The following is a 27,962-nucleotide window of genomic DNA, read 5'->3' as shown; positions in this document are numbered from 1 at the left end:
CTTACAAATAAGTAAGCAGTTATGATCTGCATTCCTTTGAGCAACTAGACTTTTATTTATTAAAGAGCCTTACAGGCACTTAGTGGGTAATGGCATTACAAATGACAATTATTATTTTTCCTGCCACAAAATTTCTTTACTTTGCCTCTTTTCATTCTATATTTTAACCTTAAAGGGTTAGTTCACCCAAAATTGAAAATTATTTCATTAATTACTCACCCTCATGTCGTTGGACACCTGTAAGACCTTCGTTCATCTTCGGAACACAAATGAAGATATTTTCGTTGAAAGCAGTCTTGTGAGCATTCCCTCTCACAAGACCCATAAAGGCACTAAACACATCCATACAAACTCCATCTCACTACAGTGGCTGTACAATAATGTTACAATGCGATGAAAATAGTTATTGTGCGCACAAAAATCAAAATAACGACTTTATCCAACAAGTTATTGACGTGAACTCGACGCATGCGCGAGAATATGATGCAGATCCGGCGTTCGGACCTACACGGAAGACAATAACTTTGCGAATAAAGTCATTATTTAGATTTTTTTTGCACACAAAACTATTCTCGTCGCTTCGTGAAATTATTGTACAGCCCCAGTAGTGAGATGGACTTTGTATTGATGTGTTTAGTGCCTTATATGGGTCTTGTCAGTGGGAATGTACTGAATGCCAATGGTGGCCTATTTGAAGCCCTTCAGCCATCAGCTTTCTACAAAAATATCTTAATTTGTGTTCCGAAGATGAACGAAGGTGTTACGGGTGTCCAACGACATGAGGGTGAGTAATCTACACTAATTGCAATATAAATTATAGAACCCTTAGAAGAAAATTATATTAAGTGTTCATTAATGGACCATAAATATTGTACAAATAGTATTTAGTACCAAAAGATCTTTAGTAAATATTCAATAAATATTGTTAAACTTAAATATAGAACATTTATTTAATTGAAAAATAGTTAAGGAGTACAGTCACATGATTATGTGTAAGGAATACCTCAGGGCTAAATACAAGAAGAGCATAACATTAATGTTAGCAATGTTGCATCTCAATCACTCTCCATAATTAAAATGATTCTATAAATGTGGTTGACATAATAATCAATTTGGCATGAGATTTTCTTGGGCAGAGTGAGACAATGAGAAGCCTATCTCAAGCCAAATTTTTGATAGTTGGCAACCCTGAGACTTATGGTCAAATGCAACACACCGTGTGTGTGAGAGTGTGAGTAAGACGGAGGGAGAGCAGGGGAAAAAAATGCAGCTGAACAAATACGTGTACGTGTTTTAAATAGCATATAAAATAAATAAATAATATAGTTTTTATAACTAAACGCAATATGTGGCGCACCGCCACAAATTAGTCTATGTGTGGGAAACACTGGTGAGGGACTGGCATAGGTATTGATAAATTAGAGGTAGTATGTTTTTACTGAATCCTATGGGGACAAAGCTAACACTTTGGATTTGTCATTTCTTAAAATCCCATAGGGCTCGGCTTCAGTATTGCAGGTGGTGTAGGAAACCAGCACATCCCCGGTGATAACAGCATTTATGTCACTAAAATCATCGATGGGGGCGCTGCGCAGAAGGACGGGCGATTACAGGTTGGAGACAGACTGCTAATGGTAGGTCTCATTGACCTCTGATATTTATTTTACAACCTTAAAATTCAATTAAAACATTTTAAATTGCTATTTTATTTGTATAGTTTAGTTTCATTTTTAATAACTTACTTTAGTAAAATCACTGACCAAACACATAGAAACAGCCCTCGGAGATGTTTGGGAACGAGCTGCATCCACAGTCGGCTGATTATGTTCTTGAAGTTTCGCTCTAGTGTCAGTGTCAAACTCCATTGCTTTTAATCCAGCGGGGTTGTTAAACTCTTTAAGACTGAGTTTGATTTAATTAGCAAGATCAGTGCTGTGTGTAATCCACTGGGCAGGACACATTTGGCAGCGCTGATTCGCCATTGACCACTAGAGCGTAACTGTTTACGTAACTCTGGATTGCCCGCTTAACACTCCCTGCTTGTTTTCTCTTTCGCTCAGGTGAATAACTACACTCTAGAAGAAGTGACCCATGAAGAAGCAGTGGCCATATTGAAGAACACATCAGATGTGGTATACCTAAAGGTTGGGAAACCCACTAGTGTCTATCTCTCAGACCCCTATGGGCCGCCTGACATCACACACTGTGAGTTATTCTTACCACATTTCACACTTCATTTTTTAATATGTATGCTTAACCCAGAAGAATGATTTAGAGATTTGAAAGTGATGTGGAAATGTTTATTTAAATTCGGTCATTCAAGCTATTGGTTGTTTGAAGTGTCGCCATTGTAACTCATTTATACTGTAATATACACTTTCTCTCTGTTTCTGTGTCACTACAGCATTCTCACCCGCAATGGAAAATCATATCTCTTCCCCCGGTAATAACGGCACTCTGGAATATAAGTCCAGTCTTCCGCCCATCTCCCCTGGCCGATATTCCCCCCTGCCCAAGCACTTGCTGGGGGAAGAGGACATTAACAGGTTGGATGGTTTTTCCTTCCTACGGTAATTCCCTCCCTCTCTACCAGATGCCACTGCCCGCAGGTAGACTGTGTAGCCCCCTTCCCTCATGTGTCCTGTGGAAAATCCGAAAGACAATCAAGCAGCGTCATCACACCTAGTGATGGGATTGTTTGGGGATTTACTGTCCCATCCTTACTCCCTTCCGTCCTGTTAGTTCCTTACTGTTTTATTGTCCTGGATGTTGTTGTGGATATAAAGAACAACCTAGGCTCTATGTACATTTTTGTACTATGTTATGACATGTTTACCGTACTGTGTAATTTGTAAGTGAATGCATGTTGACGTGTGCATCACATCATGTATGGCTTTTCTGATGTAGTAAACCTGCTCAGTAGCTCACCTGGTACGGCATTGCACTTAGGACGGGGAGTTATCGGGTACGTCTCACGTGTAACGGTCATGAAAAAAGAGCTCACAGACTTGTAGAAGCAAGCTAAAATTGCATGGTAGTTTTAACATATGCATTTTATCCCACGTTTGAGTTTGTTAAAAGGGATAGTTCACCCAAAATTCTGCCATCATTTATTCACCTTCAAGTTGTTCCAAACCTGTATGAATGTATTTAATCTGCTGAATTACACAAATTAAGATATTTTGAAGAATGTGGGTAACCAAACAATGGACCCCATTGACTTCCATAATATGGGGGAAAATACTATGGGGCCTATTAGCTGTTTAGTTACTGACATTCTTTGAAATATTGTATTTTGTGTTCAGCAGAAGAAATAAATTCATACAGGTTTGGAACAACTTGAGGGTGGAATAAATGATGAGAGAATTATCATTTTTGGGTGAACTATCCCTTTAAGAGGTTAGGTTTAGGGTAGGTGGTACATAAATTGTAAACACAATAGAGCATTAACCTTTTTGTGCCAACAACCAACGTTATAAAAGGCTTCCAGATTAACATTCATCTGTTTTGGATACAACTGAATGTTTTTAGCACCATTCACTGGAGGTTTCATTTAGAAAATTCTGCCAAACATGGAAGAAGCAATACAATATTATTTTGCAAAGATCTCCAGACGGGCACATTTTTCAATGAGCCTAGGTTGGTTCAGAATATCATAGAGACTAAGGAGTGGGCTTTTTTGTACTTGAGTCAGTAAAGCTAGCCTCACACTACAGGAGTTTTTACAGGCTGATTTATCCCATATTTCTGTTCCCGAGAATCAGAGAAAAAATCTTGTTGAGGACCTCAATTGTTTCTGATGACCGAAGCAGATTATCTGGTAATGTGAGGCGTTCACACATCAAATCTTACACCTGCGCTCATACAAATCGGAGCCGCCCGATTATATCAAACATGTTTGATATTTAGGATTTAATCGGGAAGATTATGTCAGTTCTTTCACAATAGCCAATGAGAGAAGTGAATGAAAGCGCTTTTGAAATCGCATGCACAAAACAAGCTCCTGTGCGGGTCCGTTGAACAGCGTGTGGAGTGTTGCAACAACACGTCTATTTGTATAACGTGTCTTCTAGAACACGACTGTAGGGACAAAGGGAAGAGCTGGGCGACTGTGGAAAGCTGCAAGCAAATGTAAACATTACCTGTCGAGACATTCGTGACGATCTGCTACGTCCGTGTTTACATCCGCTTCCCAATGAGATCATGTGAGGTGTGTGATGTGCAAAAATGTTAACATTTTGCAGCGTTTGCATGTTTGAGATTTGAAAGAAAAAATCTGTGAAGGTTCTCCTTATGCGAGTGATGCCACCAGATTTCATAATCGTTTAGGATTTAAAAACTCCTCTAGTCTGATCCCTGAAACCACTTAAAATACCAACTACGACATCTACCAAAAAAGGGTAAAATTATCGTAATGATTCAAACTCTTACTGTGTGTTGACAGCATGAGTTTGTTTTTGCACGCTGGCTTGCTTTTAAGGGCGTTTTGGGAGACATATGTTCAGGACTGCAGGGCTGGGGATGCATTTAGTTCACTGCAATGCAACCTGAACCTCCAAGTGATGTGAATACTGAGCATCATCCCTGGAGTTTTCTGGAAAAGAAAACTAAAGCACACAGTCAGAACTGAATCTGTGGACTCGTCGAAATCCCTAAGAAATCAGAATAGAAAAAAATGGTTTTGATTAACTTGTCATGCCCTGGTTTTCTGCAGACTGGATTCTTGATTTGTTAATATGGACCCTGTGGTTGTTTGTGGCCTCTGAGGCTTTTGATAGCAGCGGTATGATTGTCTAGCGATTGTTGCTTGACAGCATTCAGGGCTGTTGCCTCTCGGATGCGTGTTGGATGTGTTGTAGCTGAATAAGAATCCCAGAATTCCACTAGTCTTATTGGCTTATGGTTTACCATAATAAGCTTTATCTACTCCCAGGGGAAAGTCAGTTTTAAACAAATACACTCCTGAACAAAATCCTAAGACCAGGGGATTCATTGCAAGATTTACACATTTCGCACTAGTGGATCATAACCGGGTTGTAAGTGCTGCTTCAAAATGCCAAAAGAAGAAACAGGAGCAAGAGACAAAAAATAGAGAATAGGCAATTTATTGAAAACTGCATTTAAATTCCAAAAGGCTGGTCATGAGCTGATCAAAAGTTTAAGACCATAGCCCAAAAATAAACGCACAACAGTACTAAAAGTGTCAAAAAAGGACTCAGTAGTGAGTAGCCCCACCGTTCTTGTTGATCACTTCAAAAACTCGTTTCGGCATGCTTGATGCGACTGTTTCCAGGAGGCTGGTGGGAACGTTGCTCCATGCGGTGAAGATGGCTTTACGAAGGGCATCCACGGTCTGGAATTGACGTCCATTTTTGTAAACTTCCCTTGCCATCCATCCCCAAATGTTCTCAATGGGATTTAGATCAGGGGAACGCGCAGTGTCGTCCTGTTGAAAGACCCAGTCATTACCGCACAGACGGGGGCCCTCGGTCAAGAGGGATGCCCGCTGCAACAGATCCACATAGCCAGTCGCCGTTTGACACCCCTGCACAACCTGAAGCTCCATTTTCCCATTGAAGGAAAACCCACCCCACATCATGATGGAGCCTCCTCCACTGTGACACGTAGAAAACATCAGGTGGGATCTCCTTGTCATCCCAGTAACGATGGAAGCCATCAGGACCGTCCAGATTAAATTTTTTCTCGTCAGAGAATAAAACTTTCGGACCCACTTTATATTAGGTGGCCTTAACTACTATGTACATTGTAATTAATCATTTGATACAATGCACTTATTGTGTACATACATGTTTTTACATTGTACTTACATTTTAAAAAATACCTGCATGTAATTACGTCTCTAATTCATTTCTGTAGTTACATTTGTAATTACACAGTTGGCACTTCCCTTACACATAACCCTAACCTTAAACTGACCCACACCACCACACCTGACCCTAACTCTACCCGTATCTCACCTCAATATCAGCAAAAGTGTTTTGCAATACAATTTGAACACAGTAAGTACATTGTACTTTTTTTTAAATGTAAGTACATAGTACTTAAGGCCACCTAATATATAATAATAAGTGGGGTCAAACTTTCTTCCACCATTCAGTGTCCCATGTTTGGTGCTCCCTTGCAAATTCTAAATGGGCAAGTTTGTCGTGGGAGGAGACGTGGCCTTTGAAGATGTTTTTTGTTCTTGAAGCCCTTCTCTAGCAGATGACGTCTTATGGTTATTGGGCTGCAGTCAGCATCAGTAAGGGCCTTAATTTGGGTTGAGGATCGACCTGTGTCTTCACGGACAACCTGTCGGATCCTGCGGCTCAGTGCAGGTGAAATCTTTTTGGGTCTACCACTTGACTTTTTTGTCCCATAACTCTCAGGATTTTTTAAGAAATGTAAAATGACTGTCTTACTGCGTCCAACCTCAGCAGCGATGACAAGTTGCGAGTGGCCTTGCTTGTGCAGCTCAACAATCCTGCCACGTTCAAAGAGAGAAAGCCTTTTTGCCTTTGCCATCAGGAGATCTTGACAGTATGACTGCTTGAAGAACAATGACATGAAAGCCATATTTTTGTGCAGATTTGACCTGTTTATGGCTATGGTCTTAAACTTTTGATCAGCTGATGAACGGCCTGTTTCAGTTTAAATGCAGTTTTCAATAAATTGCCTACTCTCTATTTTTTGTCTCTTGCTCCTGTTTCTTCTTTTGGCATTTTGAAGCAGCACTTACAACCCGGTTATGATCCACTAGTGGGAAATGTGTAAAACTTGCAATGAATCCCCTGGTCTTAAGATTTGTGTGTATCTAGTGTATCTAAATACTACATAAATACCCAAGTTCAACCTGCACTGTAATATCTCAGCAATATTTTACTTTGAACGGACAGTGCTGTACAGTTTAGGGCTGCAACTAATGATTATTTTCATAATTGATTAATTGGGGTGATTGATAAAAAAAAATCAGATAAAAGGGATATTTATTTTATTGACAAAACATACTATTCCACATCCTGCCCAATGCTGTCTTTCAAACAAGCATGTCAGCTGTGCTATGAACACACTCACATAGTGAATATATCTACCTTTACATAAATTTCCCATGGTTTTACAATGAACAAATTAAACAATTATAATAAATAAATAACAGGATTGTTGTAGTTATTCAATGGTAACCATAAATTAATCAGTTTTGCTTTAAATCCATAGTTTATCTATATGATATTTGTGTGGTTTTACAAATGGTAATTAATACGGCAAAAACATGGTTTTATTATTATAAAAACATGGTTTTACGATCTTTGTTTGACAAACATACGCGAGTCCGCTGCACCAACGCTCGTTAAGTTTAATGCAGACTGTCGGACTGACCTGCTTTAATGCAAAATGGAAATACTCACGTGAATTAGTAGCATTTCTCACTGAAAGCTAAACGTGCATGCAAACAAAGGGTGTGACCTTTCTTTGAGGTGAGGGAGATTAAACCCCCTCCTCTTTGCCAGGGTAAGAGGTTTACATGGTCCCTGTGTTTGTAGAAGGCATAAGCCCATCTGGAGGTTCAGCCTCTTCATCTTCACTGTTTTTCCCACAGGAGAACTGAGCTCTCTGAGAAAATCCAAGGTCTGGATGAAGATTATAAAATGGAATGTGGTAGTTGCTAATATCTTTTTTTTTTATTTTTTTTTATATATGTATTTTTTAGAATTCAGAGGCTCAGGAATTGATTGCAAGTGAAATATAGTATAGGGCATTTCATGTGGATTTGCATAATACATTTGAACTTATAGCTCACAAGTTGAATAATTAATTAGGTGTGACATTAGGCAGATGTTCAAGGGGGGAAGGATGAACATGTTTTGTGCATGTGTGTGTGTGTCATCTTGGTTTAGGGGAAAATGGAGTGTGCAGATGGGAGTGTAAGAGTTGGTTATGTTGCAATAATCGGTAAAGCACAGCATTGCATTATGGGAACACACGACTGCACACACATACTGCTTAACTTTTTACACAAAATGTTGAAAACAGAAAATCTTTTAAGCATTAGGAGAGCAAACCCACACACACTTACACACAGCCTAGTCGTTCAATCATCATGAATAATACATCTTCAGAAGTAGAACATCCATACTCACATCATGTACATACACACTCAGCAGTGCTACCTTGGGTCAGTACTCAATTATTACTAAGCTCACATTCAATGAACTGGACATTCATAATTATTAGATGTGTAGTCAGGACTGCTTATGAATTATATAGTTCAGCAAACTATGGGGTTTGTTGCTGTGTGGTCACTCAAGTTGTTCCAAACTTTTATGAGCTTCTTTCTTCAGCTAAACACAAAAAAAGATATTCTGAAGAATATGGGGTGCTCATTAACTGTTTGGTTACCCATATTCTTCAGAATAACATCTTATTTGTTCAGCAGAAGAATGAAATGTAAGTTTGGAACAACTTGAGGGTGTGTAAATGATGACAGAATTTTGGGGTGACCTTTCCCTTTAAGGACCAGTTTAAATCTGACGAACTGTTGTGTATGGTTATGTACGTGTGGGTATGCACAATGTGATATACCAAAGTAGGACACGTTCTTGCATCACAATCCTTGTTGGTCACAAAAAGACGATCAACATTTGTACAATCATAGTTTTAACCTTTTTCCTTAAAGCAGTGTTTCTCAACCTTTTCGATTGCATGGCCACTCTAAACTTTTGAATGGTAGTGTAAATTATGATATTTTAAAAAAAGAATAATTTTAAGACATATTGCCAAAGTTGGCTGGGGCCCCCTAGTGGGCTCCCTAGTCCTAAACCCACTCTTAATAAAGGTATTTGTTTGTCCACGTGGAATGAGTAATTTCAGAAGGTACTGATGTTTAATGAGGAGCAGGATTTTAGACTAGTGAGATTTGACAATGGACAGGGCTAACCAGCACAACCAATGGATGTATTATGTGATGTATTGTTCCAGGATCATCAAAATATAACCCATCAATGTTAATTATCCATAAATGTGCTACTTAAGTGTAAATCACATTAGGTTAGTGGTTCTCTGTACGTAGCGTGAATGGGTTATGCTAGTCTGTTCCTAATTCTATCTCTGTGCCTCGTCGTCACTGTGAAGGGCCAGAGGGTTTGTGCCGTGGTTGATAATAAGGGTTTTGTCATGGTTTTATTTAGCCCTCTGTGACCCTGTATTAAGGGCAGAGAGAAGGGAAGACTTGCAGATGTGCTGAGAGACTAAGAGAGAGGCAAGACACACCGAGGACTAAAAGATACAATGAGAACTGTTAAATATAGAACGATAAAGTGACAAGGGGGTTGAATTAAGGGTCTGTCAGTCATCTCTGTTCAGGACAAGTAACACGCTAGCTAGTGTTGTAGTACTCGAGATCGGTCTTGGTCTCGAGACCGGTCTCGAGACCACTTTTTAAAGGTCTTGGTCTCGTCTCGGTATCGACCGCATTTTTACTCGGTCTCGTCTCGGTCTCGGGCGAAGATGACTCGGGATTTTGTCTCAAGACCGGTCAAGACCACAGCTGAAGGCATAAAGAGCAGAGAACTCCACCCTGCGCGCACTCTCTCTGTCTTCAAAATAAGCAGATAAGCTCTCTCTGATACTTCACATATTAAGCTAAATCAAAAGTTCAGAAAACCGAATCCATGTTGAACGTTGCGCGTTCGGACAACTGTTTTGAAGTACTGCTCGGTGTGAATTGCGCTCAAAAAACGTTTGACCAGCTAAACAGCTGACATAAATCATACATTAAATAAACAGGAAACAATTTCTATCCAGTTATGAAGTGTTTTCTGTGTGACAAACCTTCCGCGATGTTCTGACAGCCGTGATTCACACACAACGGGTCTGCTAATGTCCGATTCACGACCAAATGACTCATTTGAACCGAATCATTTTAACGACGGTAATAAGAACTGATCTGTTCAACAATGAACTGAAAGAATCAGTTGAATCATTTACTCAGAACACCTCAGAAATCAGAACACAAGTGTGCTTACCCAATTTAGCAAGAGTGGAGAGTAAGAATTATTAGTTTTAACTATCCACAGTATTTCAGCTTATGTATGTTGAATGTGTAGTAAAATAAATAGTCTAAAATCATTTAGTTTAGACTGGAGTGAGGTGAAAACAGAACAAAGTTGTTTGTTAGCTAGCTGATCATTTTATTAAATTGTATATGGCAGAAAATATGGCTATTTGTAAACTGTTAATGCTATTTCTAATATTGATATACCAAAACAATTCAACCTGTTGGAACAAAAGAAACATCAAGATAAGAGATCATACATAATATGAGATATAAACATAAGATAATAAAAAATGATTGTTTCGTTGCATTTAAAAAAAAAAATGGTGTGTGTGTGTGTGTGTGTGTGTGTGTGTGTGTGTGTGTGTGTGTGTGTGTGTGTGTGTGTGTGTGTGTAGGTCTGTCAGCCACCACCAAAGACCATTTTTGACCCATAAAACCCTGCACGTGTGAGATATTTGTTAAATCAAACTGTAGTTAATCAAAAAATGCAAGTACAGGGTTTCTTTTCCTTGTTGTTGCACAATAAAGCTGCACAATAACATTTTCAATTTGTAAATGAAAAATATGTACATATATAAAATAATTAGCTTAAGCAGCATACTAATGCATATCTGTATGATATATATTCCACCTCCTGTTATTCACATTCATTTAAGACATAATGGACTGTGTCTGAGATTAATACCTCATCCAGATTAGCATTCTTAGGGGAACTTTGAGTTTAAAAATGGGATTGAGCACGCTTCACAAAACAAAACACAAAACTCTGTCAGTTTGGTGTTTGTGTCCACCATAGACTGTAAACAATATGGACACGTCGTCTTCAGTGCCTCCCATTGACGAAAAGTGTTATTTGCTTATAGAAGAAAAAGATTAATTCCCACAAAGCTGCAATACCTTTTGATTATTTGATCAAAACTTCTCTCATGGTACACTTGCACACCCACACATACGAGAGAAGTGCCAATCATATGCATATTCCACATTTTATCATAAGTGTGGGGACATGCATTGGTCTCGGTCTTGACTCGGTCTCGGCCTGTCTTGGTCTTGGTCTTGACTCGGTCTCGGCCCTTCAAAGTCTTGGTCTTGTCTTGGTCTCGGCCCTTCAAAGTCTTGGTCTTGTCTTGGTCTCGGTTTAGGTGGTCTTGACTACAACACTAACGCTAGCGTCACATGACACAGAGCGAAGAGAGAAAGAGGTCCAGTGAGGAGGCTGTCAAAAATGTATTCCACTCACATTGTCTTCAGTATGTCTAATGTCGCCTTGCATCCGCAATGCGATATCGCTCTCTTACCCACAACCTGATGCTATAAATTGGCTCACTGAAACTTGCAGGGAATGTTAAAGGAGCCTTGCTAAAGATTGAGCCTTGCTGCTCATGTGGGAAATTCAGGTTTGAATCCAGTCTGTCATGTACCGATCCCATTCCTGAAAATGTGTCAATAAAAGTAGCAAAAAGGATTGATTAGTTGTATATAGAGGAATGGCATCTCTCTTTCTTCGGTAGACAGTTTGTTTACATACACTACCTTTCAAAAGTTTGGAATCGGTTTTAAAAAGAAGTCTCATGCTAAACAAGGCTGAATTTATTTAATAAAAAATAAAGTAAAACCGTTTAAAATTCGGTTTCTATGTTGTTATATTATGCAATGTAATTTATTCCTGTGATGTCAAAGCTGAATTTATAATCATTACTCCAGTCTTCAGTGTCACATGATCCTTCAGAAATCATTCTCATGAGGATTAGCTGCCCAAGAAACATTTGTCATTATTATCGATGTTGAAAACATTTTCACTGCTTAATATTATTGTGGAAACTCATTTATTTGAAAAAGTATATATATTTTTTTTAATGTAATATTATAAATGTATTTACTGTCACTTTAGATCAGTTTAATGCTGAATAAAAGGATGAATTTCTTACAGAGCCCAAACTTTTGAACAGTAGTGTATCTGGCTTTACTTTCAAATATTTGGAGTGGGGGATTATGTTTGTCAAACCCAGTTGTATTGTATAAGGGGGCTTGTTGTGTTATCATATTTGGTTTTGTCCTGAATTCTGTTGGTGTGTCTGTTTTGTTTCTGCATGCTACACATAACAAGAAACATTTCAGCTGTTTTGAATACACATTTTAACATACTAATTTCATTAACAAAAAACTGTGTTCATGCTAACCTATTGTCTGTTTCTGATCAGAAATCCCTCGTTAGATGAGATGGAAGGTCACAGGTTTGATTCCCAGCACTTCCAGTTGAGGTGAGCCACTTGAGTGAGCCGTCGTTTGGGTCTTGAATGTTCATATGTATCCTCATTACACTGGCTCTCACTTCCAGCTGGATTTTCTATTTTGAACCTTAGAAACTGTGTTTGCATGAAATAAAACAGCGGCAGTCAGATCTGTAATTCTAAGGGAATTAATAAAAGGAATGAAAGAGAAAGCAAGACTTCTCTGGATGAGTCTCTGTGGAGTCTCTTTAAACTTCCATGACTGTAAACACAGAACATTCATTTTTATTTTGGAAGTTTTGAAGATCTGAGAAATGATTAAAGATGCTTCATGGTCAAATTGCAACGCTATTTATCAAAGCTAATGTACTTACAAATGTTGAACTAATGTCGCAGTTCCTTCCTTACTCCTTTAACACATTTCCACTGCCATGTTTTTCACCCTCTCTCTCTCTCTCTCTCTCTCTCTCTCTCTCTCTCTCTCTCTCTCTCTCTCTCTCTCTCTCTCTCTCTCTCTCTCTCTCTCTCTCTCTCTCTCTCTCTCTCTCTCTCTCTCTCTCTCTCTCTCTCTCTCTCTCTCCCTCTCTCTGTTAGTGGTGGACCGATATGGGTTTTATAATGGCTGTTACCAATATCTAGAGTAGGATCGCCATTAACCTATCAACGCACGGATATAATGACACATTATAGTAGCACAAGAGATGTAATGAAATATACACTAAACTGATATCTACTCAAAATAATTGAATAAACAAAAGGCATTTTCTTCATCATTTTGTATTGTTTTCTAGTACAAATATCTAAAGAGTTGTAAAAAATTTTTAGCATTTCAATGAAAAAAATGGCAATAGGTGGAATGGCTAATGCTGCTTATACATATATCGGTCTGTCACTACTCTCTGTCGATCCACTTCAGCGCACTAACCCAAGCTGCTCTGCTCTCTCTTTCTCTCCCACACCAGGCCTCCAGAGCCAGTTTACAGCACTGTGAACAAACTGAGTGACCGCGCCCCCTCTCCCCGCCTCTACTCCCCCGTGGAGTTTGATAAAAGCCCCATGCACTCAATCCCCCACTTCCCTCACTATCACGTAGGCCTGCTCCCTGACTCCGAGATCACCAGGTACTGAGCACAGCGCTCTGCATGGGATGTCAATACAAATTCTGTAGCCACCTCTCACCTGCATGACCACACCCTAATTTATGCTGGCTTGCATGCCCCGCCCCATTTTAAAGTCACCTGCATGCCCCGCCCATCATGTACTAGTTCTAGGTCTTTCTTAGGTTTAATGGAGTGAATGATGCATTTTATGTTTTGTGAGCATTGTATAACAAAATTAAATGATTTTACTTACATTTTTTATTAAGAAATACACTTTCATTCGAACGTTCGGGGTTGCTAAATTTTAAAATTCACCGTCACATGACGCTTCAGAAATCATTCTAATATGCTGATTTGGTGGTCATGAAACATTTCTTACTATTATCATTGTTGAAAAGCTATCTTTTTGTGAAAACCAACCTTTAAATATTCTTTGAATTTTGAAGGTTCAAAAAAGCAGAAATCACCTGTGAAATTATAAATGCCTTTACCGGAAATGTTAATGCAATACATTTATTTCCACACAAAAAAAAAAAAGAGATCTTACTGACCCCAAACTTGAATGATAGTGTACATCAGATAACAGAGGAAAACTGGTTGCGGAAGTCATTTCATGATGGCTTTAATGAAAAAAATGATAGCAGTGAGTACAGCAAATGAGCAGTTCTTACCGCTTTGCATAATTCTCAATGACTTCGATTTTTCTTACTTCATCTGACAATCATGCAAAGTGCACGTAGAGGACACAAGCGTGGAGATTGGTAGTTGCCATGGCAGTACCCGTGACAGCAGTATAACTGAATCACATCTCTGCTGCAGCTGTCCACTTACTTCCTTCCCTTCCGCAGCCACTGTCAATTTGTCTGTACTGTCATTTGTTAGACTGTATTGCTTATTGACAGCTTCCCCATGAAGGTCAGAGCTTTGCCGCTGTCATTCGCGGTTTGCTTGCGTGCCTGTGGCATCCGTTCAACATTAGTGCGTTATAAATCAAAGTGGATTGATTTTATCTTTCTTATTTCCTGCCTAACTGATTTCACTTTAGTTCCAGGCAGCAGCTTGTATCGTTAATTGGTTATAAAACTTTATTGGTTATAATGCAATATCTCTGCTCTTGCTGATTAAATGACTATAGACTTATAAATGTAATAGTCGAGAGATGAACGGAGTGTAAACAGGGGTTTGGCCGTGGAGGAAATGCTCTTCGGGACTAAGAGACTCTCTGGCACAAATGGCTGAGTAATGTTTCGCTGTTATCCAAATCCTGCGCATAATGCCCTCAGCGTGGGTGTGCTTTGTTTATCGGTTTGTTTTGATTTAAATTTTTTAGTTCATTACTCTATGAATTATAAAGCGCCGTCTAATTGGCTTCTCTGGGATTTGAATTGATTTGCATTTCAGGACGCCACCGCTAACACCTAATGCATCGCTTAAATCCTCAGGACTTGCGAAAAAGGCATTCATGAAAATGCCAGCGTTAACATCTGTGATTAATGGATCGCTGTCTCTCATGTTCAGGGTCTGCCGGTTTTTGATGATGCTCTTCAAGGGAACGCGCAGGCAGCAGTTTTGTGAAAACGGACAATTCTGTGTGACCGAGCATGTGAGATTGTCAGTAGCTTACCAAAAGGGAACAGTTATCATTTAATGATGCACAAACACCAAAATACTCTACCTAGAGTGCTGTTATTTCAGATCAGCCTTGTTTGAGTCGTTCCTGACAGCTGCCAGTAAAAATTCTGAAACAAATCTCATGTGGCGCTCTAGGTATATAGTGTGTGATGGGTTGTTAAAAAGCTGTGATTATGCCCTTGCGCCATTTCTATGCCATTCATGGTTCAAATTACCCAGCAAGCAATTGCCGTCATTTCATTGTCCTTTTCTTCCGTCCTTCGGATGAGACGTTAAACCGAGGTCCTGACTCTCTGTGGTCGTTAAAAATCCCAGGATGTCCTTCGATAAAGAGTAGGGGTGTAACCCCGGCATCCTGGCCAAATTTGCCCATTGGCCTCTGTCCATCATGGCCTCCTAATAATCCCCATATCCTGATTGGCCTAATCACTCTGTCTCCTCTCCACCAATCAGCTGGTGTGCGGTGGGCGTTCTGGCGCAATATGGCTGCCGTCGCATCATCCAGGTGGATGCTGCACATTGGTGGTGGTTGAGGAGATTCCCCCCTTCTATATGTAAAGCGCTTTGGGTGTCTAGAAAAGCGCTATATAAATGTAATGAATTATTATTATTATTATTGTCTCAGTTAACTACAGACCTGATATAATCTGGCCAAAATATTCCATGTAAGCAAAGCCAACAGTGAATACAAGGTGTTCGGTTTCATTTCATTCCTGGGCTATGGTTATTAAGTTTTCATTAAGGTCTTTCATTAGTCGTTTGTCCACTGTCAGGCCAGTGCGAGCCAGGGCTTTTAACGGGCCAACGGGCTTTTTAACGTTATTTATAATAACGGCACTGGGCTAATAGTCTCAGAGCTGTAGCACCGAGCCCAAAATCACGCTGCTTTTCCACCGTCAGGCCAGAAGACAGCGTCTTTCTAAAACCGGCCCGTAACACGTCTCTCTGGAACAACATCACACACACCCATCATTTCACCAACACACAGAAGTTTTATCAGAAAACTAATAAGAAAGAAATCACTGGAAAATAGTTCATTTTTTTCATTTACTCAAAGAATGATTACCCAAGTATCAATTTTTTACCACAGTTTTGCAATAATAAGTGATACATTATCAAGATTGTACATTTGTCCCAAAGAATTAAAGTAGTATTTACTGTTATTTCATGAAAGAAAGAGGACGCGCGTTATTCAGCCACAGTCAAAAAGCTTTAGCACTCTCTCCTGTGACAGTCCCAATACAGTTACATTTTCAGTCAGAGAAACTGAGAAAATGCTGAATATGATCCATTAGACATATTTTAAATGCAAAATCGCTTGCTGGGTGTTGGCTCAAAACCCTGGGTGTAGAAATGTTATCCGTGAGCTGGCAGACCTGAGAATTTGTCCAGGTATTGTTGACCTCTTCAGGCATCCCCAGGAGATACTGGTATACAATTTGCAAAATTATCCTCCAAGCAGATTCTTTCTTGTTCAGTGTAGTCATACGCTTTGATTTGACTAAAATTCAAATGTCTTTGATGTTTTCTTAATGTGTATCCACTTGGCAACAGTACACAAGCGTTAGTGTGATCTTAATCAACAACCTCAAGCGTGGTTCCCAGAGAGATGATGTATTTCTGGGGACCGCAGAGGATCCAGATCCTGTCATCTCTGAATCGTCAGTCAGGAGGGAGATTCCTTCACATCACTCAATTCAGATCCAAATAGATGAAGCCGTTTGGCAGAATTGCTCTTGCTTTCCGGGCACTCCTATAGCTTTGCACCATATGCGTTAGGGGTCGTGTCCCCTACACCGGCTGCTCACTGATTTGAAGTGATAGTTTTGTTTATATCATGATTAATAATTTGTTTGGGGCTAAAAGCGTAGGGTGCATACTAATTGTGTTTAGCTAATGTGGACAAATTTGCAATGACATTGACCATAAATCACAGTTCCCACAAGATTTTGTTACTTCTAATTTGTATGACTTGTGTTCCTGTTAGAGCAGGATAAACTAGCTTAATCAAGTTCGCTGGCATATTTCTGAAATATGCTTCTGGAGAATGCAAATAACAAATGTCTGAAATCTAAAACCATTTCTAACAGTGACAGGTGTTGTTTATGTATATTAGTATTTTACGAGAAGAATACTAATTCTACTAGTGCTTTTCATCTTTTATTCATAACTTGTATCATCAGTGTGGATGTGAAGATTAAATTAGCTTAATGTATTAGTGGTGTTTGCTCAGACAGCCTAGGAAAACCAACGAACAAACCTTAAGAAAAGTTTTGCCTATGAATTTTGATGGATTCATTCATTAAAGAATAAATAGACAAAAGTTAAAAATGATTTAATTATATAACTGTTTAAAAAAATCTATTTCATTTGTAAATATGGTTAAATTAATTTTAGCGGTATTTGCCCTCGCGAAACTCTAGTATCCAAAATAAAATTGCAACAAAAAAAGAACACATGCAGATCTTGTTGTGATCCAATGAATGATTTAATCATTTTGCTGCTTGCCTTAATAAATGTATGATAGTCCATCTAAATAAACTGGTATTTATATTTGATGTACTCTTTGGCTGTTTCTAAATGTTAGATTCTCCGAAAAGCTGTTTACATTGTGGCAAAACCGCATCCATTGTTTGTTCTTTATTCCCTAGATTTCCTTTGCAATGCATTGTGGGACAAGCACTTCAGTGAACCAGCAAATAATGAAGCACTTGCTACTTAACCTCCATCTTCTCTCTCGCTGATAGTTGGCAATACAGATGCAGCTCACATTGATTGGCTGTACAATTTCTGCCAGCTTTTTTTAACACTTGTTTTCATGATATACCAAGCATTTTCCCTCGGGAGAAGATATTGAAGCTTTTTAATAACAAAAGTTCAGTGTTTACTATTGTGTCATCCTTAAAAATCCCCTGAGTGGCCAACCTGCTCTTTAAAAGAGACAGAAAAGGAAGCAGAAAAGATTTGATTGCACCTGCTGAGTGTTTTGGAGTTTACTGCTGTGATTCTAACTGTTAAAGGTGCAGAAGAGGTTGATATCTGGAGACTGCATTGAGTTAGGAAGTGAAAAGGCCATCCAGTTCTCTCGCTGAGAGAGCGTTTTTGAGGACGGCAGGGAGGCGCGCGTATCAATACATGTCTTAACATTTCTACTCAACAGCTAAATTGCTCTGTGAGTGTTCTGCTCTGAATCTGTGAATCTGATGAAAGCTTATTGATCGTGTCGAGAGGTATCGGATATGTTTGAGGGTGTTGATCGATTTGCGGCATTTATAGATTGGCACCACAGAGTGTTGAAGTCTGAGAGAAGCCCAACAAAGGTCATAAGGTATTCATGGTTTTACAGGTGCTGGTCATATAATTAGAATATCATCAAAAAGTTGATTTATTTCACTAATTCCATTCAAAAAGTAAAACTTGTATATTATATTCATTTAATACACACAGACTGATATACACTCACCTAAAGGATTATTAGGAACATCATACTAATACTGTGTTTGACCCCCTTTCGCCTTCAGAACTGCCTTAATTCTACGTGTCATTGATTCAACAAGGTGCTGAAAGCATTCTTTAGAAATGTTGGCCCATATTGATAGGAGAGCATCTTGCAGTTGATGGAAATTTGTGGGATGCACATCCAGGGCACGAAGCTCCTGTTCCACCACATCCCAAAGATGCTCTACTGAAATCTGATTACTGTGGGGGCCATTTTAGTTCAGTGAACTCATTGTCATGTTCAAGAAACCAATTTGAAATGATTCAAGCTTTGTGACATGGTGGATTATCCTGCTGGAAGTAGCCATCAGAGGATGGGTAAATGGTGGTCATAAAGGGATGGACATGTTTAGAAACAATGCTCAGGTAGGCCGTGGCATTTATTTGATGCCCAATTGGCACTAAGGGGCCTAAAGTGTGCCAAGAAAACATCCCCACACCATTACACCACCACCACCAGCCTGCACAGTGGTAACAAGGCATGATGGATCCATGTTCTCATTCTGTTTACGCCAAATTCTGAATCTACCATCTGAATGTCTCAACAGAAATCGAGACTCAGCAGACCAGGCAACATTTTTCCAGTCTTCAACTGTCTAATTTTGGTGAGCTCATAAAAATTGTAGCCTCTTTTTCCTATTTGTAGTTGAGATGAGTGGTACCCGGTGGGGTCTTCTGCTGTTGTAGCCCATCCGCCTCAAGGTTGTGCGTGTTGTGGCTTCACAAATGCTTTGCTGCATACCTCGGTTGTAATGAGTGGTTATTTCAGTCAAAGTTGCTCTTTTATCAGCTTGAATCAGTCGGCCCATTCTCCTCTGACCTCTAGCAACAACAAGGCATTTTCGCCCACAGGACTGCCGCATACTGGATGTTTTTCCCTTTTCACTCCATTCTTTGTAAACCCTAGAAATGGTTATGCATGAAAATCCAAGTAACTGAGCAGATTGCGAAATACTCAGACCGGCCTGTCTGGCACCAACAACCATGCCACTCTCAAAATTGCTTAAATCACCTTTCATTCCCATTCTGACATTCAGTTTGGAGTTCAGGAGATTGTCTTGACCAGGACCACACCCCTAAATGCATTGAAGCAACTGCCATGGTTGATTGGTTGATTAGATAATTGCATTCATAAGAAATTTAATAATCCTTTAAGTGAGTGTATGGTGAGTGTATTTCAAATGTTTATTTATTTTAATTTTGATGATTAGAACTGAAAACTAAGAAAAACCCCAAATTCAGTAAATCAGAAAATTAGAATATTACTTAAGACCAATACAAAGAAACGATTTTTAGAAATCTTGGCCTACTGAAAAGTATAATCGTGAAAAGTATGAGCATGTTCAGCACTCAATACTTAGTTGGGGCTCCTTTGGCCTGAATTACTGCAACAATGCGGCGTGGCATGGAGTCGATCAGTCTGTGGCACTGCTCAGGTGTTATGAGAGCCCAGGTTACTCTGATAGTGGCTTTCAGCTCTTCTGCATTGTTGGGTCTGGCATATCGCATCTTCCTCTTCACAATACGCCATCCATTTTCTGTGTGGTTAAGGTCAGATGAGTTGGCCAGTTATGAACAGAGATACCATGGTCCTTAAACCAGGTACTGGTTGCTTTGGCACGGTGTACAGGTGCCAAGTGCTGTTGGAAAATTAAATCTGCATCTCCATAAAGTTGGTCAGCAGCTGGAAGCATGAAGTGCTCTAAAACGTCCTGATATACGGCTGCGCTGACCTTGGACCTCAGAAAACACAGTGGACCAACACCAGCAGATGACATGGCACCCCAAACCATCACTGACTGTGAAAACTTTACATGGATGGATGGATGGATGGATGGATGGATGGATGGATGGATGGATGGATGGATGGATGGATGGATGGATGGATGGATGGATGGATGGATAGATAGATAGATAGATAGATAGATAGATAGATAGATAGATAGATAGATAGATAGATAGATAGATAGATAGATAGATAGATAGATAGATAGGAATCTCTACTATTAAAATATATGATGCTTGAACTCAGAACAGATTAAGCCCTCAGAAGAAAACTGACAGCCATATTTAGCTCTAGTGTTGTTGACGTGCCTGATATTTGTGTCCAACAGATGGCGTGTAATGGGACTATCCTCTTGACAGAGCACACGTTACACACACAGTTTCACTGACAAACCTATAATTTGTTTCAAGTTACCAACCATCAAGAAACGGAAAGAAAATGTTAAAGAACAAAAGTCCATTAAGGGGTTTCTTGTGTTGTTGAGTGCTGATATATGCAGCTTTGAGCTTTCAGATTGTTTCTTCAAGGCTGAGGGTCATTACAGGCACCCTGCCGTTCCTTTCCTTTATTAAGGTTGAATGTAAAAAAGCCAGTGGTTATTTTGCCATCCGAAAACAGCGTCGCATGCAGACCCTGTATAGAAATGAGTTTATATTTCACGTGGATGAGGCTTTTGACAGATTTTCATATTCAGATCGCTCTTACAGTGGAGGAATGTTTGAAGTGAAAAGGGAGGGAGAATAACACAGGATGACAGTGAGCAAACGGTTGTGGGTAGAGATGTGTGTGAGGGGCTGCATATGAAACACCAGACCCACCAGGCCCTCTCCTCCTCAGGTATTGTGAATTGAAAACGAGTGTAATCTATTTGGTTTGTTTTCCCATTTGGCTCTGAACTTGAGATGATAAGCTGTGGCTGTTTGTAATCTGGGACTGAGGTGTTGGAGGAGGCAGACAGGAGCTCTATCGGTGTTTTGCAGCTGGGAGAGAGAGAGAGAGAGAGAGAGAGAGAGAGAGAGAGAGAGAAAGGGATGAAGGAGAGGTAGAGACAGAAAGAGAAGTTTGGAGCATAGAAATGCGAGAGAAGAGAGTTTAATGAGGATGGTTCCAGCCGGCGGGGCGCTAGACGCACTCAACCCACCTCTGAGCCAGCCGTTACTCAAAATAAATCTATTTGTGGAATACCTGCTGATGATCAGCATATCATCATATCAGCGTGAGGCTGTCACAGATGCTCTCTGAGTGATAAGCTGCAATTTATGTTTGTTTAAACTGGAATAATGCAGGGCTCAAGCGGGGTTTTTTTTTTTATCCGATCACTTGATTAACAAAAAAATAGATATTTTTTTTTGTGTAAATATTGGCTGTTTATTAAAGTTAAAGTATAATTTCTTATATAAGCAATATTGCACTGTTTATTATAAATTATTTTTCGGGGAGGTATTTATGTGCCCTTGTAATGTTTAATTCAAATAACTTTAATTTAAAAATGTCTTTATTTTTATTAACTTCCATTTCATACTGACATTCATTATATTTGTATCAGTCAGATTGTATTATATTCAGAATTTTAGAATTACATTATTTCTATCCTATCCTAATTTAATTATCTGGATAATACAGAATAAAAAAGGTTATTGCAACTTTTTATCTCACAAGACTTTTTTTCTTGAAATAGCGAGCCATAAAGTTAGATTTGTGAGATATAAACCCCGTCTTTTTTCCCTTCAGAATTGGACTTTCGAAACTAAAGATTTCAAGAAAAAATGTCAGAATTGTGAGTTATAATGTCAGAATTGTGTGATATAAAGTCAGAATTTGCAAGTTACTCAGAACTGCCAAAAAGAAAAAGAGTTGATATATCTTCCACCTGTGAGATAAAAAGTCGCAATTATCTCTTAAAATGTTTTATTATATGATTCATAAAAGCTTCCATAGAATAGAATCAGAGCCACCCTAAACTTGCATGTGTCTTGTCTTCTGTCAGCTGTGCAAGACAATTATCAATCAGTATTTATGTGTGTGTGTGTGTGTGTGTGTGTGTGTGTGTGTGTGTGTGTGTGTGTGTGTGTGTGTGTGTGTGTGTGTGTGTCTGTGTGTGTGTGTGTGTGTGTGTGTGTGTGTGTGTGTGTGTGTGTGTGTGTGTGTGTGTGTGTGTGTGTGTGTGTGTGTGTGTGTGTGTGAGCCTGTTTATGTGGTTTATGAGGACACAAATTTGTATAACTACATGGGTATTACACTGGTATTACACTATAAATGTGGTTTAAGAGGACATATCAAATGTCCTCATAATTCAAATGGCCTTAAAAACATACTAAATTATGTTTTTTTAAGAAAGTAAAAATGCAGAATGTTTCCAGTGATGGGTAGGTTTAGGGGCAGGGGCAGTGTAAGGGGATAGAAAATACGGTTTGTACAGTATAAAAACCATTACGCCTATGGAGAGTCCCTGTAAACCACATAGACCAACATGTGTGTGTGTGTGTGTGTTTACGATATTTACAGTGACTTAATTCTACATTCTCTATCAGCATGCTGTTGGGATTCAGGGTAGATTCTGTTTTCACGGAAATCTGTGGTTGAGGAAAAAAATGGAATAGAGTGCCATCTAGTGGTAACAGTGGACTGGTGTAGAGCCAAACACGTGAGCGTCATTTCTGTAGCATCAGACTAGAAATCATAGATCAGAATAAGTCATGTAGACTATACACTTTTATAAACTAAAGATGAATTTATTGGGCAGCATTTATTCTAGTTGTCTTGATAGCCTGTGTGTGTGTGTGTGTGTGTGCGCGTGTGTGCGCTTGTGTGCTTGTTTTTGTGAAATATCAGGAACACGTGTATAAAATGACATGGTATGACACAGGTATTACAAGGAGACGGTGAAATATAAGGACATTACCCATGTCCCCACTTTTCAACAGGCTTATAAATCATACAGGATGAGTTTTTTTTTTTTTTTTTGTTAAAGTAAAAATGCAGAATGTTTCCTGTGATGGGTAGGTTTAGGGGCAGGGGCAGTGTGCGCATGTGTGTGCGCATGTGTGTGTGTGTGTGTGTGTGTGATGGGTAGGTTTAGGGGCAGGGGCAGTGTGCGCGTGTGTGTGTGTGTGATGGGTAGGTTTAGGGGCAGGGGCAGTGTGCGCGTGTGTGTGTGTGTGTGATGGGTAGGTTTAGGGGCGGGGGCAGTGTGCGCGTGTGTGTGTGTGATGGGTAGGTTTAGAGGCAGGGGCAGTGTGCGCGTGTGTGTGTGTGTGATGGGTAGGTTTAGGGGCGGGGGCAGTGTGCGCGTGTGTGTGTGTGATGGGTAGGTTTAGGGGCAGGGGCAGTGTGCGCGTGTGTGTGTGTGTGTGTGATGGGTAGGTTTAGGGGCGGGGGCAGTGTAGGGGGATAGAAAATACGGTTACAGTATAAAAACCATTACGCCTATGGAATGTCCCCACATTGCACAAAAACAAGCGTGTGTATTAGTGCTGTCAATCTATACAAAAAATTAACCAATTAAATCGCATTTTTAGATGTAATTAATCGCAATTTAATATTTTATATAATATTTTTATATTGTAATAATTTCACGTTTAATCTGTAATTTAACGTAAAAACAACATAATATCAGTATCCTATATTTTAAATATTTGTTGTGATGTTATCTTTTTATGAGAGAAGCATTATAGTATAATTTAATGCTATACTTTTTAACATTTATTAGGCTTTAAATAAAATAACTTTTTGTTTAAGTAAAATTAAAACAATCTTCGTAATATTCCCATTATAATAAATGTTTTGCCTGTGCCCGTCACTATATCAGGGCTTCATTTTTTCTTTTGGCCCAACAGTGCAGTTCAGATTTTTACTTGCCCTGTCAAATGCACAATGAGTTATCATTTCTTGTTGTTTTTGACCCATTTAACCTTGTGAACAGTGCTTAAATATTTTTAGGTCTAACAGATATATACAGAAATTGAATAAAGTTATCAAACATAAAAAGTGTGTGTATGTGTGTCACACAGACAGGAGATTCACATACACAGACCCGCTCGCCAGTAGTAACGCACTGCCTTCTCTTTTGTGTCTTATCGCGTGTGAATGGGTTAAAAGCATTTGCAGTATGATCATGTGTGTATATATATATATAGTTGATGTGTTCCTGAGAGGGGTGGTAGCCAGAGGACTAGTGTGTATTAATTAGGTTGTTTACCATTGGCCAAGTAGTCGTAACTGATTTGCTGAAGAGCAGGATTACCACTTACTGATTACATGTTTGTTTGATCAACTGCTGGCTGAGCCTTCTGCCGGGTTTAATTCTGTTGTTTATGTGGTCAGTTACAGTTTTCATCTTCATACTGCAGCCAGACAGAAATATAAATATAATGATTATGCCCAAAAAGTGTGTTCTCACATTTCATGGGATGCAATTTGGCTTAGTTTGTGTTTATGGCCTGAAGAGCCTCATCACTCGGAGGCTAGCCAAACATACGCACAGAGAGAGAGAGAGAGAGAGAGAGAGAGAGAGAGAGAGAGAGAGAGAGAGAGAGAGAGAGAGAGAGAGAGGGAGGAAGGGCCTGCCTCCTCCTCACAACTAGGTCAGATTGAACACAGCGCTCACGGATTAGCCTTCTGTTCTAAAATAGCTCCATCTCGGGTGTCGTCTCTTTGCATTATCATCTGTAAACTCAGGAGATTGTTTATCTCCACATTTCAAGTGCATCTGACAGAAGTGTCACAGCTCAAGATATCTTTTAGTTTGATGGGTCACACTTGACAGGTTGATGCCCCATCTGTCAGGATCTATGACTAACTGAACGGGCCCAAGCTAAGTGGATCAGACTTTTTGGGGAACATTTTTTGCACAACCTGGAATGCATTTCAGCAAAGCTTGGGAATTATTTTTAATTTTTTTAGGATTTTTGATAAAAGATTAAGAATTATTTAAATAGTTTTTTTCTTTAATATTTATAGTTCTGTACTATGTGCTGTGTCTTTCCTACATATATCAGGGGCTGTCACTTAAATGAAATTACCACATAACTCTACATGTGCTATTCAACTACATTGTTATGCTGATAGTATACATTTTCATTCTTTTTTTATTATATATTATGTTTTTACTATATTTTCTGTTTTAACCATTTAATTGACGATTACCATCGCTCACCTGTTGGTAATAAATAGGTGTGTAGGAAGTAAGATAGAAAATACAAAAATCTCAAAAGTTAAAGGAAATCCTGCACACTAAAAAACTTTATATGCCTGTTTTAACTATGAAAATGTATTGCATATTATGATATTTTATTACACAAACATTGTTTAAAAAAATGCACAGTATAATAATGGCATATATTTTAATCACAAGATAATTAGGAACGTACTTCTTACATCTGTCATAGTATATACAGTATGAAGGAACTGTGTGTGTGTGTTAGTGTGCACGTGTGTGTGACCAAGTATTGTTGGGACATTTTTTGGTCCCCATGAGAAAACCACCTTATAAATCATACAAAATTACTGAAAATGTAAAGTTAGGGGATGGAATATACAGTTTCTTACAGCATTAAAATCATGTCTATGGCAAGTCCCTGTAATGGGAGGAATACGTGTGTGTGTGTGTGTGTGTGTGTGTGTCTGTGTGTGTGTCCACAACGATGGCAATATCCAAAATCCATCCCTGTCCATTTTCGGTCCCCATGAGGAAAACAACTTATAAATCATACTAAATTATGTTTTTTGAAAATGTAGTAAGTTTTGTGTTGTGTGTCTATGGATAGGGTTGAGGAGTGTAATCATAATTATTACAGAATCACAGAATAAAAATCATTATGTCTATGGAAAGTCCCCATAAAACACAGAAACCAGCTGGGTGGGTGCGTGTGTGTGTGAGAGGCTGTGCGTCTTCTCCGTTTCTAGGAAACCGGGCGGAAATGGGACAAATAGCACATAAGTGGAGCAGCCCCCAATAGGTGTCAGCTAATGTACTCGACTACATTGTAGACCGCTTGGACTGAGCCAAGTGTGTGGATACGTGTGTGTGTGTGCACGCATAGGTTGCATGTGTATATTTACAAAGAAGCGTAACGTGTGTCAGTGGAGATGCTGAGCCCTACGGACTCTGAGCTGATGTATTACCTGAACTGTGTGTACAGGGAGCCCAGGAAGATCGTTCTGCACAAGGGCTCGACCGGGCTGGGCTTCAACATCGTTGGAGGAGAAGATGGAGAAGGCATTTTCGTCTCCTTCATCCTCGCAGGAGGGCCGGCAGACCTCAGCGGAGAGCTGCGGAGAGGAGACCAGATCCTATCCGTAAGTGGACGCCCGGAAATACGCAAATATAAAAGGGTTTATAAAACATATGAGGGCAAATATGATTACATTGATCATTAGAAGGTACATTATCCTTCCTGTGTGTTTCTAAACACGAGATAATCATTCATTTATTGGGTTTAGCATTTATTAAAATATTGAAATATCTATCCCAAAGGTCATGAATAGATGACATTGTCTGCTTTTCTATATTGTAACCACTATATACACATTTAAGAGGACACATCCCTCTTAATATTCAAATGAATAGTTGATAAACCCAGGTTTTTAAATGACCTTGTTTCTTTAACTTTCACATTAGGGTCCACTAGTCATGCGTATCTTTGGTTAAAGAGGCCTAAATGTTTTATGGGGTAATATTAATGTTTCTAAATTAATGTTTGATTTGAACAAACATCATCTATACTTTGTTTTAGGTAGTTGTTCTGATTGGTCAATAATATTCCCATGGAGTAGTGCAGAACCTGTGCGGAACAGGAGATGGCGCCATTACATTTTTCTGGAAACCCTAAAAAATCTGTGCCAATTTTTTTTTTTTTTTGTCTAGTCACTACTCAGAACCACCAGTACCAGGTTTCCTTTTTCTCATTATAATTTCAGCACTGAGTTTTTGGCACAGATAGAGTGCCGTAACTTTTTTTGGCGGTGTGTTAATTGACAGTGCAATTACAGCTCTCTTTGAAACAACTCAGATCAGCGATCCACTCGAGAAGCTCTCCAAGCTGATTTCTCGTCGCTGATCTCATCATTTATGTTTATCAGAGCTTCATCAGAACTCGCCGGTCGTAATCAGACCCCTCCATCCAGATCCCGTCGCAATTACTGCCGGTGTCACTTGAGCTGAGAGCAATCACGGTCTGCCTCCTTAGGACACTGATTAGAAAGCGAGAAAGAACAAGGGAGAGGATAGAAATGGAGAGGGAAGGAAGAGATAATGGAGTGCTGGCCTGATTTGGAGTCTAAGAATAGCTGTGGTGTACCTTCTGAGTTCACACTGTTAAATGAGCATTAGGACACACTGCAGGCGCACTGACACTGGCACACACACACACACATACACCTCGTCTGCCCCTCGTGTTAGTTTTTCTGTTTGTAGTTACACAAGTTCCTGTTCCCCTGCAGAGACTGGCCCTCCATGGACCCCAAAGAGTTTCCATTGGCTGAACCTAACTATAAATGATAGAAAATTTTAATTTAACAAACTAGTTAAGAAAAGCGATTTTGCAAAAACAAGAAATAGCTATGTTGTTTTTTAAGGCATTGAGAAAGGGTTATAGGATCTTTTATGACACAGAAACAGTGTTGGTATTTTGCATTTTCAGAAAAGCGATTTTTCAGTTTTT

The 27,962-nt window shown here is 39.3% G+C and overlaps 1 protein-coding gene across 22 annotated transcripts in view; it reads left to right on the top strand.

The window, feature by feature from the left end:
- Window positions 1–27,962, top strand: part of dlg2 (discs, large homolog 2 (Drosophila)) — a 281,667-nt gene that overhangs the window by 200,865 nt on the left and 52,840 nt on the right. For 19 of the 22 annotated variants that reach the window (XM_067432627.1, XM_067432639.1, XM_067432626.1 and 16 more), the window contains 6 exons: window positions 1,498–1,634; window positions 2,061–2,205; window positions 2,405–2,570; window positions 12,256–12,315; window positions 13,248–13,406; window positions 26,442–26,598. In XM_067432627.1, coding sequence (XP_067288728.1) covers window positions 1,498–1,634; window positions 2,061–2,205; window positions 2,405–2,570; window positions 12,256–12,315; window positions 13,248–13,406; window positions 26,442–26,598 — 824 coding nt within the window. The remainder of the gene's footprint in view (window positions 1–1,497; window positions 1,635–2,060; window positions 2,206–2,404; window positions 2,571–12,255; window positions 12,316–13,247; window positions 13,407–26,441; window positions 26,599–27,962) is intronic. The other 3 variants (XM_067432641.1, XM_067432628.1, XM_067432621.1) reach the window with 1 other exon arrangement.

This window comes from Pseudorasbora parva, chromosome 23 (genome assembly GCF_024679245.1).
Source record: "Pseudorasbora parva isolate DD20220531a chromosome 23, ASM2467924v1, whole genome shotgun sequence".
NCBI lineage: Eukaryota > Metazoa > Chordata > Actinopteri > Cypriniformes > Gobionidae > Pseudorasbora > Pseudorasbora parva.
Note: the sequence above shows the minus strand (reverse complement) of the source record. Positions and strands in the feature narration are given on the sequence as shown.